The 15000-nt window shown below is 39.5% G+C and overlaps 1 protein-coding gene across 1 annotated transcript in view; it reads left to right on the top strand.

Annotated features, from left to right (window-relative positions):
* LOC110515474 (prominin-1-A-like) overlaps positions 1–15000 on the top strand; it is a 58962-nt gene that overhangs the window by 15724 nt on the left and 28238 nt on the right. The window contains exons 7-9 of the mRNA XM_036972029.1: positions 1326–1415; positions 11253–11276; positions 11782–11999. Of these exons, the coding sequence (XP_036827924.1) occupies positions 1326–1415; positions 11253–11276; positions 11782–11999 (332 nt within the window). The remainder of the gene's footprint in view (positions 1–1325; positions 1416–11252; positions 11277–11781; positions 12000–15000) is intronic.

The following is a 15000-nucleotide window of genomic DNA, read 5'->3' as shown; positions in this document are numbered from 1 at the left end:
ATGTTATGGTAATGCTGTGGGAATGCTGTGGTAATGTTGTTGTCAGACATCGGTCCTCTGTTGGGTGGGAGGAGAATAATGTTGTGGTAATGCTGTGGTAATGTTGTTGTCAGACATCGGTCCTCTGTTGGGTGGGAGGAGAATAATGCTTTAGTAATGCTGTGGTAATGTTGTTGTCAGACATCGGTCCTCTGTTGGGTGGGAGGAGAATAATGCTATGGTAATGCTGTGGTAATGTTGTTGTCAGACATCGGTCCTCTGTTGGGTGGGAGGAGAATAATGTTGTGGTAATGCTGTGGTAATGTTGTTGTCAGACATCGGTCCTCTGTTGGGTGGGAGGAGAATAATGCTTTAGTAATGCTGTGGTAATGTTGTTGTCAGACATCGGTCCTCTGTTGGGTGGGAGGAGAATAATGCTATGGTAATGCTGTGGTAATGTTGTTATCAGACATCGGTCCTCTGTTGGGTGGGAGGAGAATAATGTTGTGTTAATGCTGTGGTAATGCTGTGGTAATGCTGTGGTAATGTTGTTGTCAGACATCGGTCCTCTGTTGGGTGGGAGGAAAATAATGTTGTGGTAATGCTGTGGTAATGTTGTTGTCAGACATCGGTCCTCTGTTGGGTGGGAGGAAAATAATGCTGTGGTAATGCTGTGTTAATGCTGTTGTAATGCTGTGGTAATGTTGTTGTCAGACATCGGTCCTCTGTTGGGTGGGAGGAGAATAATGTTGTGGTAATGCTGTGGTAATGTTGTTGTCAGACATCGGTCCTCTGTTGGGTGGGAGGAAAATAGTGCTGTGGTAATGCTGTGGTAATGTTGTTGTCAGACATCGGTCCTCTGTTGGGTGGGAGGAAAATAATGCTGTGGTAATGCTGTGGTAATGTTGTTGTCAGACATCGGTCCTCTGTTGGGTGGGAGGAGAATAATATTGTGTAATAATGTGTTAATGCTATGGTAACGGTGTGGTAATGTTATGGTAATGCTGTGGTAATGCTGTGGTAATGTTGCTGTCAGACATCGGGCCTCTGTTGGGTGGGAGGAGAATAATGTTGTGTTAATGCTGTGGTAATGCTATGGTAATGTTGTGTTAATGCTGTGGTAATGTTGTTGTCAGACATCGGTCCTCTGTTGGGTGGGAGGAAAATAATATTTTGTTAATGCTGTGTTAATGTTGTGTTAATGCTATGGTAACGGTGTGGTAATGTTATGGTAATGATGTGGTAATGATACGATAATGTTGTGTTAATGCTATGGTAATGTTGTGTTAATGCTGTGGTAATGTTGTGTTAATGCTGTGGTAATGCTGTGGTAATGCTTTTGTCAGACATCGGGCCTCTGTTGGGTGGGAGGATCCAGACTCAGCTGGAGAAGGAGGTAGTTCCTTCTCTGGACACAGCTCTGCGCATGGCTGGAGGTAACCACCCTTTATAACACATTATAACACATTTAGCAACTTTTTAACACTCTTGTAACACCTTATAGCACCTTTAGAACATAAACAATGCCTTATAACACATTTCAAATCAACTGTTTATAACACTGTATATCAACGTAACTCCCTTATAACACATTTATAACACATTATAGCACCTTTATAACACAAACAACACCTTATAACACCCTAAACAGATTTATACCACAAACACCTTATAACACCCTAAACAGATTTATAACACAAACACCTTATAACACCCTAAACAGATTTATAACACAAACACCTTATAACACCCTAAACAGATTTATAACACAAACACCTTATAACACCCTAAACAGATTTATAACACATTATAACACCCTTATAACACTCCGTATCACCTTCATAACGAATGTCTAATACCTTTATGACACTCTTACACCATCTTTATAACACCCTTATAACACTCCGTATCACCTTCATAACAAATTTTTTAATACCTTTAACACCCACTACATGGTGAGAGATGGCATGAAAATGCATCGCTACAGCTACTACAGTTATAGCATTATATTACCTCATTACTGCTACAACATTATAATACCTCATTACTGCTACAACATTATAATACCTCGTTACTGCTACAACAGTTATAACATTATAATACCTTGTTACTGCTACAACATTATAACATTATAATACCTCGTTACTGCTACAACATTATAATACCTCGTTACTGCTACAACATTATAATACCTTGTTACTGCTACAACATTATAATACCTCGTTACTGCTACAACATTATAATACCTCGTTACTGCTACAACATTATAACATTATAATACCTCGTTACTGCTACAACATTATAACATTATAATACCTCGTTACTGCTACAACATTATAATACCTTGTTACTGCTACAACATTATAACATTATAATACCTCGTTACTGCTACAACATTATAATACCTTGTTACTGCTACAACATTATAATACCTCGTTACTGCTACAACATTATAATACCTCGTTACTGCTACAACATTATAATACCTCGTTACTGCTACAACATTATAACATTATAATACCTTGTTACTGCTACAACATTATAATACCTCGTTACTGCTACAACATTATAATACTTCGTTACTGCTACAACATTATAATACCTCGTTACTGCTACAACATTATAATACCTCATTACTGCTACAACATTATAAAACCTCGTTACTGCTACAACATTATAATACCTCGTTACTGCTACAACATTATAATACCTCGTTACTGCTACAACATTATAACATTATAATACCTTGTTACTGCTACAACATTATAATACCTCGTTACTCTCTACTTCCGGCGCCGACAGAGATGGCCGCCTCGCTTCGCGTTCCTAGGAAACTATGCAGTTTTTTGTTTTTTTACGTGTTATTTCTTACATTAGTACCCCAGGTCATCTTAGGTTTCATTACATACAGTCGAGAAGAACTACTGAATATAAGATCAGCATCAACTCACCATCAGTACGACCAAGAATATGTTTTTCGCGACGCGGATCCTGTGTTCTGCCTTACAAACAGGACAACGGAGTGGATCCTATGCAGCGACCCAAAAAAACGACTCCGAAAGAGAGGGAAACGAGGCGGTCTTCTGGTCAGACTCCGGAGACGGGCACAGCGCGCACCACTCCCTAGCATTCTTCTTGCCAATGTCCAGTCTCTTGACAACAAGGTTGATGAAATCCGAGCAAGGGTAGCATTCCAGAGGGACATCAGAGACTGTAACGTTCTTTGCTTCACGGAAACGTGGCTTACTGGAGAGACGCTATCCGAAGCGGTGCAGCCAACAGGTTTCTCCACGCATCGCGCAGACAGGAAAAAACATCTTTCTGGTAAAAAGAGGGGCGGGGGCGTATGCCTTATGACTAACGTGACATGGTGCGATGAAAGAAACATACAGGAACTCAAATCCTTCTGTTCACCTGATTTAGAATTCCTCACAATCAAATGTAGACCGCATTATCTACCAAGAGAATTCTCTTCGATTATAATCACAGCCGTATATATCCCCCCCCAAGCAGACACATCGATGGCTCTGAACGAACTTTATTTAACTCTCTGCAAACTGGAAACAATTTATCCGGAGGCTGCATTCATTGTAGCTGGGGATTTTAACAAGGCTAATCTGAAAACAAGACTCCCCAAATTTTATCAGCATATCGATTGCGCAACCAGGGGAGGAAAGACCTTGGACCATTGTTACTCTAACTTCCGCGACGCATATAAGGCCCTGCCCCGCCCCCCTTTCGGAAAAGCTGACCACGACTCCATTTTGTTGATCCCTGCCTACAGACAGAAACTAAAACAAGAGGCTCCCACGCTGAGGTCTGTCCAACGCTGGTCCGACCAAGCTGACTCCACACTCCAAGACTGCTTCCATCACGTGGACTGGGAGATGTTTCGTATTGCGTCAGATAACAACATTGACGAATACGCTGATTCGGTGTGCGAGTTCATTAGAACGTGCGTTGAAGATGTCGTTCCCATAGCAACGATTAAAACATTCCCTAACCAGAAACCGTGGATTGATGGCAGCATTCGTGTGAAACTGAAAGCGCGAACCACTGCTTTTAATCAGGGCAAGGTGTCTGGTAACATGACCGAATACAAACAGTGCAACTATTCCCTCCGCAAGGCTATCAAACAAGCTAAGCGCCAGTACAGAGACAAAGTAGAATCTCAATTCAACGGCTCAGACACAAGAGGCATGTGGCAGGGTCTACAGTCAATCACGGACTACAGGAAGAAACCCAGCCCAGTCACGGACCAGGATGTCTTGCTCCCAGGCAGACTAAATAACTTTTTTGCCCGCTTTGAGGACAATACAGTGCCACTGACACGGCCTGCAACGAAAACATGCGGTCTCTCCTTCACTGCAGCCGAGGTGAGTAAGACATTTAAACGTGTTAACCCTCGCAAGGCTGCAGGCCCAGATGGCATCCCCAGCCGCGCCCTCAGAGCATGCGCAGACCAGCTGGCCGGTGTGTTTACGGACATATTCAATCAATCCCTATACCAGTCTGCTGTTCCCACATGCTTCAAGAGGGCCACCATTGTTCCTGTTCCCAAGAAAGCTAAGGTAACTGAGCTAAATGACTACCGCCCCGTAGCACTCACATCCGTCATCATGAAGTGCTTTGAGAGACTAGTCAAGGACCATATCACCTCCACCCTACCTGACACCCTAGACCCACTCCAATTTGCTTACCGCCCAAATAGGTCCACAGACGATGCAATCTCAACCACACTGCACACTGCCCTAACCCATCTGGACAAGAGGAATACCTATGTGAGAATGCTGTTCATCGACTACAGCTCGGCATTCAACACCATAGTACCCTCCAAGCTCGTCATCAAGCTCGAGACCCTGGGTCTCGACCCCGCCCTGTGCAACTGGGTACTGGACTTCCTGACGGGCCGCCCCCAGGTGGTGAGGGTAGGCAACAACATCTCCTCCCCGCTGATCCTCAACACTGGGGCCCCACAAGGTTGCGTTCTGAGCCCTCTCCTGTACTCCCTGTTCACCCACGACTGCGTGGCCACGCACGCCTCCAACTCAATCATCAAGTTTGCGGACGACACAACAGTGGTAGGCTTGATTACCAACAACGATGAGACGGCCTACAGGGAGGAGGTGAGGGCCCTCGGAGTGTGGTGTCAGGAAAACAACCTCACACTCAACGTCAACAAAACTAAGGAGATGATTGTGGACTTCAGGAAACAGCAGAGGGAACACCCCCCTATCCACATCGATGGAACAGTAGTGGAGAGGGTAGCAAGTTTTAAGTTCCTCGGCATACACATCACAGACAAACTGAATTGGTCCACTCACACAGACAGCATCGTGAAGAAGGCGCAGCAGCGCCTCTTCAACCTCAGGAGGCTGAAGAAATTCGGCTTGTCACCAAAAGCACTCACAAACTTCTACAGATGCACAATCGAGAGCATCCTGGCGGGCTGTATCACCGCCTGGTATGGCAACTGCACCGCCCTCAACCGTAAGGCTCTCCAGAGGGTAGTGAGGTCTGCACAACGCATCACCGGGGGCAAACTACCTGCCCTCCAGGACACCTACACCACCCGATGTCACAGGAAGGCCATAAAGATCATCAAGGACATCAACCACCCGAGCCACTGCCTGTTCACCCCGCTATCATCCAGAAGGCGAGGTCAGTACAGGTGCATCAAAGCTGGGACCGAGAGACTGAAAAACAGCTTCTATCTCAAGGCCATCAGACTGTTAAACAGCCACCACTAACACTGAGTGGCTGCTGCCAACACACTGACACTGACTCAACTCCAGCCACTTTAATAATGGGAATTGATGGGAAATGATGTAAATATATCACTAGCCACTTTAAACAATGCTACCTTATATAAATGTTACTTACCCTACATTATTCATCTCATATGCATACGTATATACTGTACTCTATATCATCGACGGTATCCTTATGTAATACATGTATCACTAGCCACTTTATACTATACTATGCCACTTTGTTTACATACTCATCTCATTTGTACATACTGTACCCGATACCATCTACTGTATCTTGCCTATGCTGCTCTGTACCATCACTCATTCATATATCCTTATGTACATATTCTTTATCCCCTTACACTGTGTACAAGACAGTAGTTTTGGAATTGTTAGTTAGATTACTTGTTATTACTGCATTGTCGGAACTAGAAGCACAAGCATTTCGCTACACTCGCATTAACATCTGCTAACCATGTGTATGTGACAAATAAAATGTGATTTGATTTGATTTGATTTGATTACTGCTACAACATTATAACATTATAATACCTCGTTACTGCTACAACATTATAACATTATAATACCTCGTTACTGCTACAACATTATAATACCTCGTTACTGCTACAACATTATAACATTATAATACCTTGTTACTGCTACAACATTATAACATTATAATACCTCGTTACTGCAACAACATTATAATACCTCGTTACTGCTACAACATTATAATACCTTGTTACTGCTACAACATTATAACATTATAATACCTTGTTACTGCTACAACATTATAATACCTTGTTTCTGCTACAACATTATAACATTATAATACCTCGTTACTGCTACAACATTATAATACCTCGTTACTGCTACAACATTATAACATTATAATACCTCGTTACTGCTACAACATTATAACACCTCGTTACTGCTACAACATTATAATACCTCGTTACTGCTACAACATTATAATACCTCGTTACTGCTACAACAGTTATAGCATTATAATACCTTGTTACTGCTACAACATTATAACATTATAATACCTTGTTACTGCTACAACATTATAATACCTCGTTACTGCTACAACATTATAATACCTCGTTACTGCTACAACATTATAATACCTCATTACTGCTATAACATTATAATACCTCGTTACTGCTACAACATTATAATACCTCGTTACTGCTACAACATTACAATACCTCGTTACTGCTACAACATTATAACATTATAATACCTTGTTACTGCTACAACATTACAATACCTTGTTACTGCTACAACATTATAACATTATAATACCTCGTTACTGCTACAACATTATAATACCTCGTTACTGCTACAACATTATAATACCTTGTTACTGCTACAACATTATAATACCTCGTTACTGCTACAACATTATAACATTATAATACCTCGTTACTGCTACAACATTATAACATTATAATACCTCGTTACTGCTACAACATTATAACGTTATAATACCTCGTTACTGCTACAACAGTTATAGCATTATAATACCTTGTCACTGCTACAACATTATAACATTATAATACCTCGTCACTGCTACAACATTATAATACCTCGTTACTGCCACAACATTATAATACCTCGTTACTGCCACAACATTATAATACCTCGTTACTGCCACAACATTATAATACCTCGTTACTGCTACAACATTATAATACCTTGTTACTGCTACAACATTATAACATTATAATACCTCGTTACTGCTACAACAGTTATAGCATTATAATACCTTGTTACTGCTACAACATTATAATACCTCGTTACTGCTACAACATTATAATACCTCGTTACTGCTACAACAGTTATAACATTATAATACCTCGTTACTGCTACAACATTATAATACCTTGTTACTGCTACAACAGTTATAGCATTATAATACCTCGTTACTGCTACAACATTATAATACCTCATTACTGCTACAACAGTTATAGCATTATAATACCTCGTTACTGCTACAACATTATAATACCTCGTTACTGCTACAACATTATAACATTATAATACCTCGTTACTGCTACAACATTATAACACCTCGTTACTGCTACAACATTATAATACCTCGTTACTGCTACAACATTATAATACCTCGTTACTGCTACAACAGTTATAGCATTATAATACCTTGTTACTGCTACAACATTATAACATTATAATACCTTGTTACTGCTACAACATTATAATACCTCGTTACTGCTACAACATTATAATACCTCGTTACTGCTACAACATTATAATACCTCATTACTGCTATAACATTATAATACCTCGTTACTGCTACAACATTATAATACCTCGTTACTGCTACAACATTACAATACCTCGTTACTGCTACAACATTATAACATTATAATACCTTGTTACTGCTACAACATTACAATACCTTGTTACTGCTACAACATTATAACATTATAATACCTCGTTACTGCTACAACATTATAATACCTCGTTACTGCTACAACATTATAATACCTTGTTACTGCTACAACATTATAATACCTCGTTACTGCTACAACATTATAACATTATAATACCTCGTTACTGCTACAACATTATAACATTATAATACCTCGTTACTGCTACAACATTATAACGTTATAATACCTCGTTACTGCTACAACAGTTATAGCATTATAATACCTTGTCACTGCTACAACATTATAACATTATAATACCTCGTCACTGCTACAACATTATAATACCTCGTTACTGCCACAACATTATAATACCTCGTTACTGCCACAACATTATAATACCTCGTTACTGCCACAACATTATAATACCTCGTTACTGCTACAACATTATAATACCTTGTTACTGCTACAACATTATAACATTATAATACCTCGTTACTGCTACAACAGTTATAGCATTATAATACCTTGTTACTGCTACAACATTATAATACCTCGTTACTGCTACAACATTATAATACCTCGTTACTGCTACAACAGTTATAACATTATAATACCTCGTTACTGCTACAACATTATAATACCTTGTTACTGCTACAACAGTTATAGCATTATAATACCTCGTTACTGCTACAACATTATAATACCTCATTACTGCTACAACAGTTATAGCATTATAATACCTCGTTACTGCTACAACATTATAATACCTCGTTAATGCTACAACATTATAATACCTTGTTACTGCTACAACATTATAATACCTCGTTACTGCTACAACATTATAATACCTCGTTACTGCTACAACATTATAACATTATAATACCTCGTTACTGCTACAACATTATAATACCTTGTTACTGCTACAACATTATAATACCTCGTTACTGCTACAACATTATAATACCTCGTTAATGCTACAACATTATAATACCTTGTTACTGCTACAACATTATAATACCTCGTTACTGCTACAACATTATAATACCTCGTTACTGCTACAACATTATAATAGCTCGTTACTGCTACAACATTATAACATTATAATACCTTGTTACTGCTACAACATTATAATACCTCGTTACTGCTACAACATTATAATACCTCGTTACTCCTACAACAGTTTTAACATTATAATACCTCGTTACTGCTACAACATTATAATACCTCGTTACTGCTACAACAGTTTTAACATTATAATACCTCGTTACTGCTACAACATTATAATACCTCGTTACTGCTACAACATTATAATACCTTGTTACTGCTACAACAGTTATAACATTATAATACCTCGTTACTGCTACAACATTATAATACCTCGTTACTGCTACAACATTATAATACCTCATTACTGCTACAACAGTTATAACATTATAATACCTTGTTACTGCTACAACATTATAATACCTCGTTACTGCTACAACATTATAATACCTCGTTACTGCTACAACATTATAATACCTCGTTACTGCTACAACATTATAACATTATAATACCTCGTTACTGCTACAACATTATAATACCTCGTTACTGCTACAACATTATAATACCTCATTACTGCTACAACATTATAATACCTTGTTACTGCTACAACATTATAATACCTCGTTACTGCTACAACATTATAATACCTCGTTACTGCTACAACATTATAACATTATAATACCTCGTTACTGCTACAACATTATAATACCTTGTTACTGCTACAACATTATAATACCTCGTTACTGCTACAACATTATAATACCTCGTTACTGCTACAACATTATAATACCTCGTTACTGCTACAACATTATAATACCTCATTACTGCTACAACATTATAATACCTCATTACTGCTACAACATTATAATACCTTGTTACTGCTACAACATTATAATACCTCGTTACTGCTACAACATTATAATACCTCGTTACTGCTACAACATTATAATACCTCATTACTGCTACAACATTATAATACCTTGTTACTGCTACAACATTATAATACCTCGTTACTGCTACAACATTATAATACCTCGTTACTGCTACAACATTATAACATTATAATACCTCGTTACTGCTACAACATTATAATACCTCGTTACTGCTACAACATTATAATACCTCGTTACTGCTACAACATTATAATACCTCGTTACTGCTACAACATTATAATACCTCGTTACTCCTACAACAGTTTTAACATTATAATACCTCGTTACTGCTACAACATTATAATACCTCGTTACTGCTACAACAGTTTTAACATTATAATACCTCGTTACTGCTACAACATTATAATACCTCGTTACTGCTACAACATTATAATACCTTGTTACTGCTACAACAGTTATAACATTATAATACCTCGTTACTGCTACAACATTATAATACCTCGTTACTGCTACAACATTATAATACCTCATTACTGCTACAACAGTTATAACATTATAATACCTTGTTACTGCTACAACATTATAATACCTCGTTACTGCTACAACATTATAATACCTCGTTACTGCTACAACATTATAATACCTTGTTACTGCTACAACATTATAACATTATAATACCTCGTTACTGCTACAACATTATAATACCTCGTTACTGCTACAACATTATAATACCTCATTACTGCTACAACATTATAATACCTTGTTACTGCTACAACATTATAATACCTCGTTACTGCTACAACATTATAATACCTCGTTACTGCTACAACATTATAACATTATAATACCTCGTTACTGCTACAACATTATAATACCTCGTTACTGCTACAACATTATAATACCTCGTTACTGCTACAACATTATAATACCTCGTTACTGCTACAACATTATAATACCTCGTTACTGCTACAACATTATAATACCTCATTACTGCTACAACATTATAATACCTCATTACTGCTACAACATTATAATACCTCGTTACTGCTACAACATTATAATACCTCGTTACTGCTATAACATTATAACATTATAATACCGCATTACTGCTACAACAGTTATAACACGTGGTCTTAGTTCTTCTGTCATGTTGACGTCTGTCTCTGTGTTCTTCTGTTTCCAAGGCAAAGTGGAGAACGCCGTTAAAGGTAACAACATAATAGAAGTGTTTTTTAACCTCTCAGACTGGTCGCCAGTGGTGTCAGGATGAGAACTGACCTCCAGTCAGTGGTGTCAGTATTAGAACTGACCTCCAGTCAGTGGTGTCAGGAGGAGAACTCACCTCCAGTCAGTGGTGTCAGGATGAGAACTGACCTCCAGTCAGTGGTGTCAGGATGAGAACTGACCTCCAGTCAGTGTTGTCAGGATGAGAACTGACCTCCAGTCAGTGGTGTCAGGATGAGAACTGACCTCCAGTCAGTGGTGTCAGTATTAGATCAGTGGTGTGTCATGCCCTCACCTCACGCGACCTCCTCTCCCCTCTCACTCCTCTCCTCTCCTCTCCTCTCCTCTCCTCTCCTCTTCTACCCTCTCCTCTCCTTTCTCCTCTCCTCTCCTCTTCTACCCTCTCCTACCACCTCCTCTCCTTTCTCCTCTCCTCTCCTCTCCTCTCCTCTTCTACCCCCTCCTCTCCTCTCCCCCTGTTCTCCGTAGCTCTGCGTGAGTCTAAGGAGGCGTTGGAGAGTGTTAGTTCTTCGTTGGATGTTCTTCATGAGGGAACCTCTCGTCTGGCGCTCCGTCTGACGTATGAACGGACCTCCCTGTCCAACACCCTGTCTGATCCGGCCTGCACTAACGGAGCTGTGTCACGCACCTGCAACAACATCCGCATTACACTCCCACAGCTGGGAATCAACAGCAACTTCTCTGGGGTACGTACACACCTGCTACAACATCCGCATTACACTCCCACAGCTGGGAATCAACAGCAACTTCTCTGGGGTACGTACACACCTGCTACAACATCCGCATTACACTCCCACAGCTGGGAATCAACAGCAACTTCTCTGGGGTACGTGCACACCTGCTACAACATCCGCATTACACTCCCACAGCTGGGAATCAACAGCAACTTCTCTGGGGTACGTACACACCTGCTACAACATCCGCATTACACTCCCACAGCTGGGAATCAACAGCAACTTCTCTGGGGTACGTACACACCTGCTACAACATCCGCATTACACTCCCACAGCTGGGAATCAACAGCAACTTCTCTGGGGTACGTACACACCTGCTACAACATCCGCATTACACTCCCACAGCTGGGAATCAACAGCAACTTCTCTGGGGTACGTACACACCTGCTACAACATCCGCATTACACTTCCACAGCTGGGAATCAACAGCAACTTCTCTGGGGTACGTACACACCTGCTACAACATCCGCATTACACTCCCACAGCTGGGAATCAACAGCAACTTCTCTGGGGTACGTACACACCTGCTACAACATCCGCATTACACTCCCACAGCTGGGAATCAACAGCAACTTCTCTGGGGTACGTACACACCTGCTACAACATCCGCATTACACTCCCACAGCTGCGAATCAACAGCAACTTCTCTGGGGTACGTACACACCTGCTACAACATCCGCATTACACTCCCACAGCTGGGAATCAACAGCAACTTCTCTGGGGTACGTACACACCTGCTACAACATCCGCATTACACTCCCACAGCTGGGAATCAACAGCAACTTCTCTGGGGTACGTACACACCTGCAACAACATCCGCATTACACTCCCACAGCTGGGAATCAACAGCAACTTCTCTGGGGTACGTACACACCTGCTACAACATCCGCATTACACTCCCACAGCTGGGAATCAACAGCAACTTCTCTGGGGTACGTACACACCTGCTACAACATCCGCATTACACTCCCACAGCTGGGAATCAACAGCAACTTCTCTGGGGTACGTACACACCTGCTACAACATCCACATTACACTCCCACAGCTGGGAATCAACAGCAACTTCTCTGGGGTACGTACACACCTGCTACAACATCCACATTACACTCCCACAGCTGGGAATCAACAGCAACTTCTCTGGGGTACGTACACACCTGCTACAACATCCACATTACACTCCCACAGCTGGGAATCAACAGCAACTTCTCTGGGGTACGTACACACCTGCTACAACATCCACATTACACTCCCACAGCTGGGAATCAACAGCAACTCCTCTGGGGTACGTACACACCTGCTACAACATCCACATTACACTCCCACAGCTGGGAATCAACAGCAACTTCTCTGGGGTACGTACACACCTGCAACAACATCCGCATTACACTCCCACAGCTGGGAATCAACAGCAACTTCTCTGGGGTACGTACACACCTGCAACTCCATTCAAACTACACACTAAACATGCTAAACACTAAACATGCTAAACACTAAACATGCTAAACACTAAACATGCTAAACACTAAACATGCTAAACACTAAACATGCTAAACACTAAACATGCTAAACACTAAACATGCTAAACACTAAACATGCTAAATACTAAACATGCTAAACACTAAACATGCTAAACACTAAACATGCTAAACACTAAACATGCTACATACTAAACATTAAACATGCTAAACACTGAACATGCTAAACACTAAACATGCTAAACACTAAACATGCTAAACACTAAAAATGCTAAATACTAAACATGCTAAACACTAAACATGCTACATACTAAACATTAAACATGCTAAACACTAAACATGCTAAATACTAAACATGCTAAACACTAAACATGCTAAATCCTAAACATGCTAAACATTAAACATGCTAAACACTAAACATGCTACATACTAAACATTAAACATGCTAAACACTGAACATGCTACACACTAAAAATGCTAAATACTAAACATGCTAAACACTAAACATGCTACATACTAAACATTAAACATGCTAAACACTAAACATGCTAAATACTAAACATGCTAAACACTAAACATGCTAAATCCTAAACATGCTAAACACTAAACATGCTAAACACTAAACATGCTAAATACTAAACATGCTAAACACTAAACATGCTAAATCCTAAACATGCTAAACATTAAACATGCTAAACACTAAACATGCTACATACTAAACATTAAACATGCTAAACACTGAACATGCTAAACACTAAACATGCTAAACACTAAACATGCTAAACATGCTAAACACTAAACATGCTAAACACTAAAAATGCTAAATACTAAACATGTTAAACACTAAACATGCTACATACTAAACATTAAACATGCTAAACACTAAACATGCTAAATACTAAACATGCTAAACACTAAACATGCTAAATCCTAAACATGCTAAACATTAAACATGCTAAACACTAAACATGCTAAATACTAAACATACTAAACATGCTAAACACTAAACACTGAACATGCTAAACATTAAACATGCTAAACACTAAACACTGAACATGCTAAACACTAAACATGCTAAACACTAAACATGCTAAACACTAAACATGCTAAACACTGAACATGCTAAACATTAAACATGCTAAACACTAAACACTGAACATGCTAAACACTAAACATGCTAAATACTAAACACTGAACATGCTAAACATTAAACATGCTAAACATTAAACATGCTAAACACTAAACACTGAACATGCTAAACATTAAACATGCTAAACACTAAACACTGAACATGCTAAACATTAAACATGCTAAACACTAAACACTGAACATGCTAAACATTAAACATGCTAAACACTGAACATGCTAAACATTAAACATGCTAAACACTGAACATGCTAAACATTAAACATGCTAAACACTAAACATGTGCTACAATTTCAATTTGCAACAATGTACATATTTCCTTGGTGTCCTTG

Source organism: Oncorhynchus mykiss, unplaced genomic scaffold (genome assembly GCF_013265735.2).
Source record: "Oncorhynchus mykiss isolate Arlee unplaced genomic scaffold, USDA_OmykA_1.1 un_scaffold_87, whole genome shotgun sequence".
Classification (NCBI taxonomy): Eukaryota; Metazoa; Chordata; class Actinopteri; order Salmoniformes; family Salmonidae; genus Oncorhynchus; species Oncorhynchus mykiss.
The sequence above is the reverse complement of the archived record's forward strand: the minus strand, read 5'-3'. Positions and strand labels throughout refer to the sequence as shown.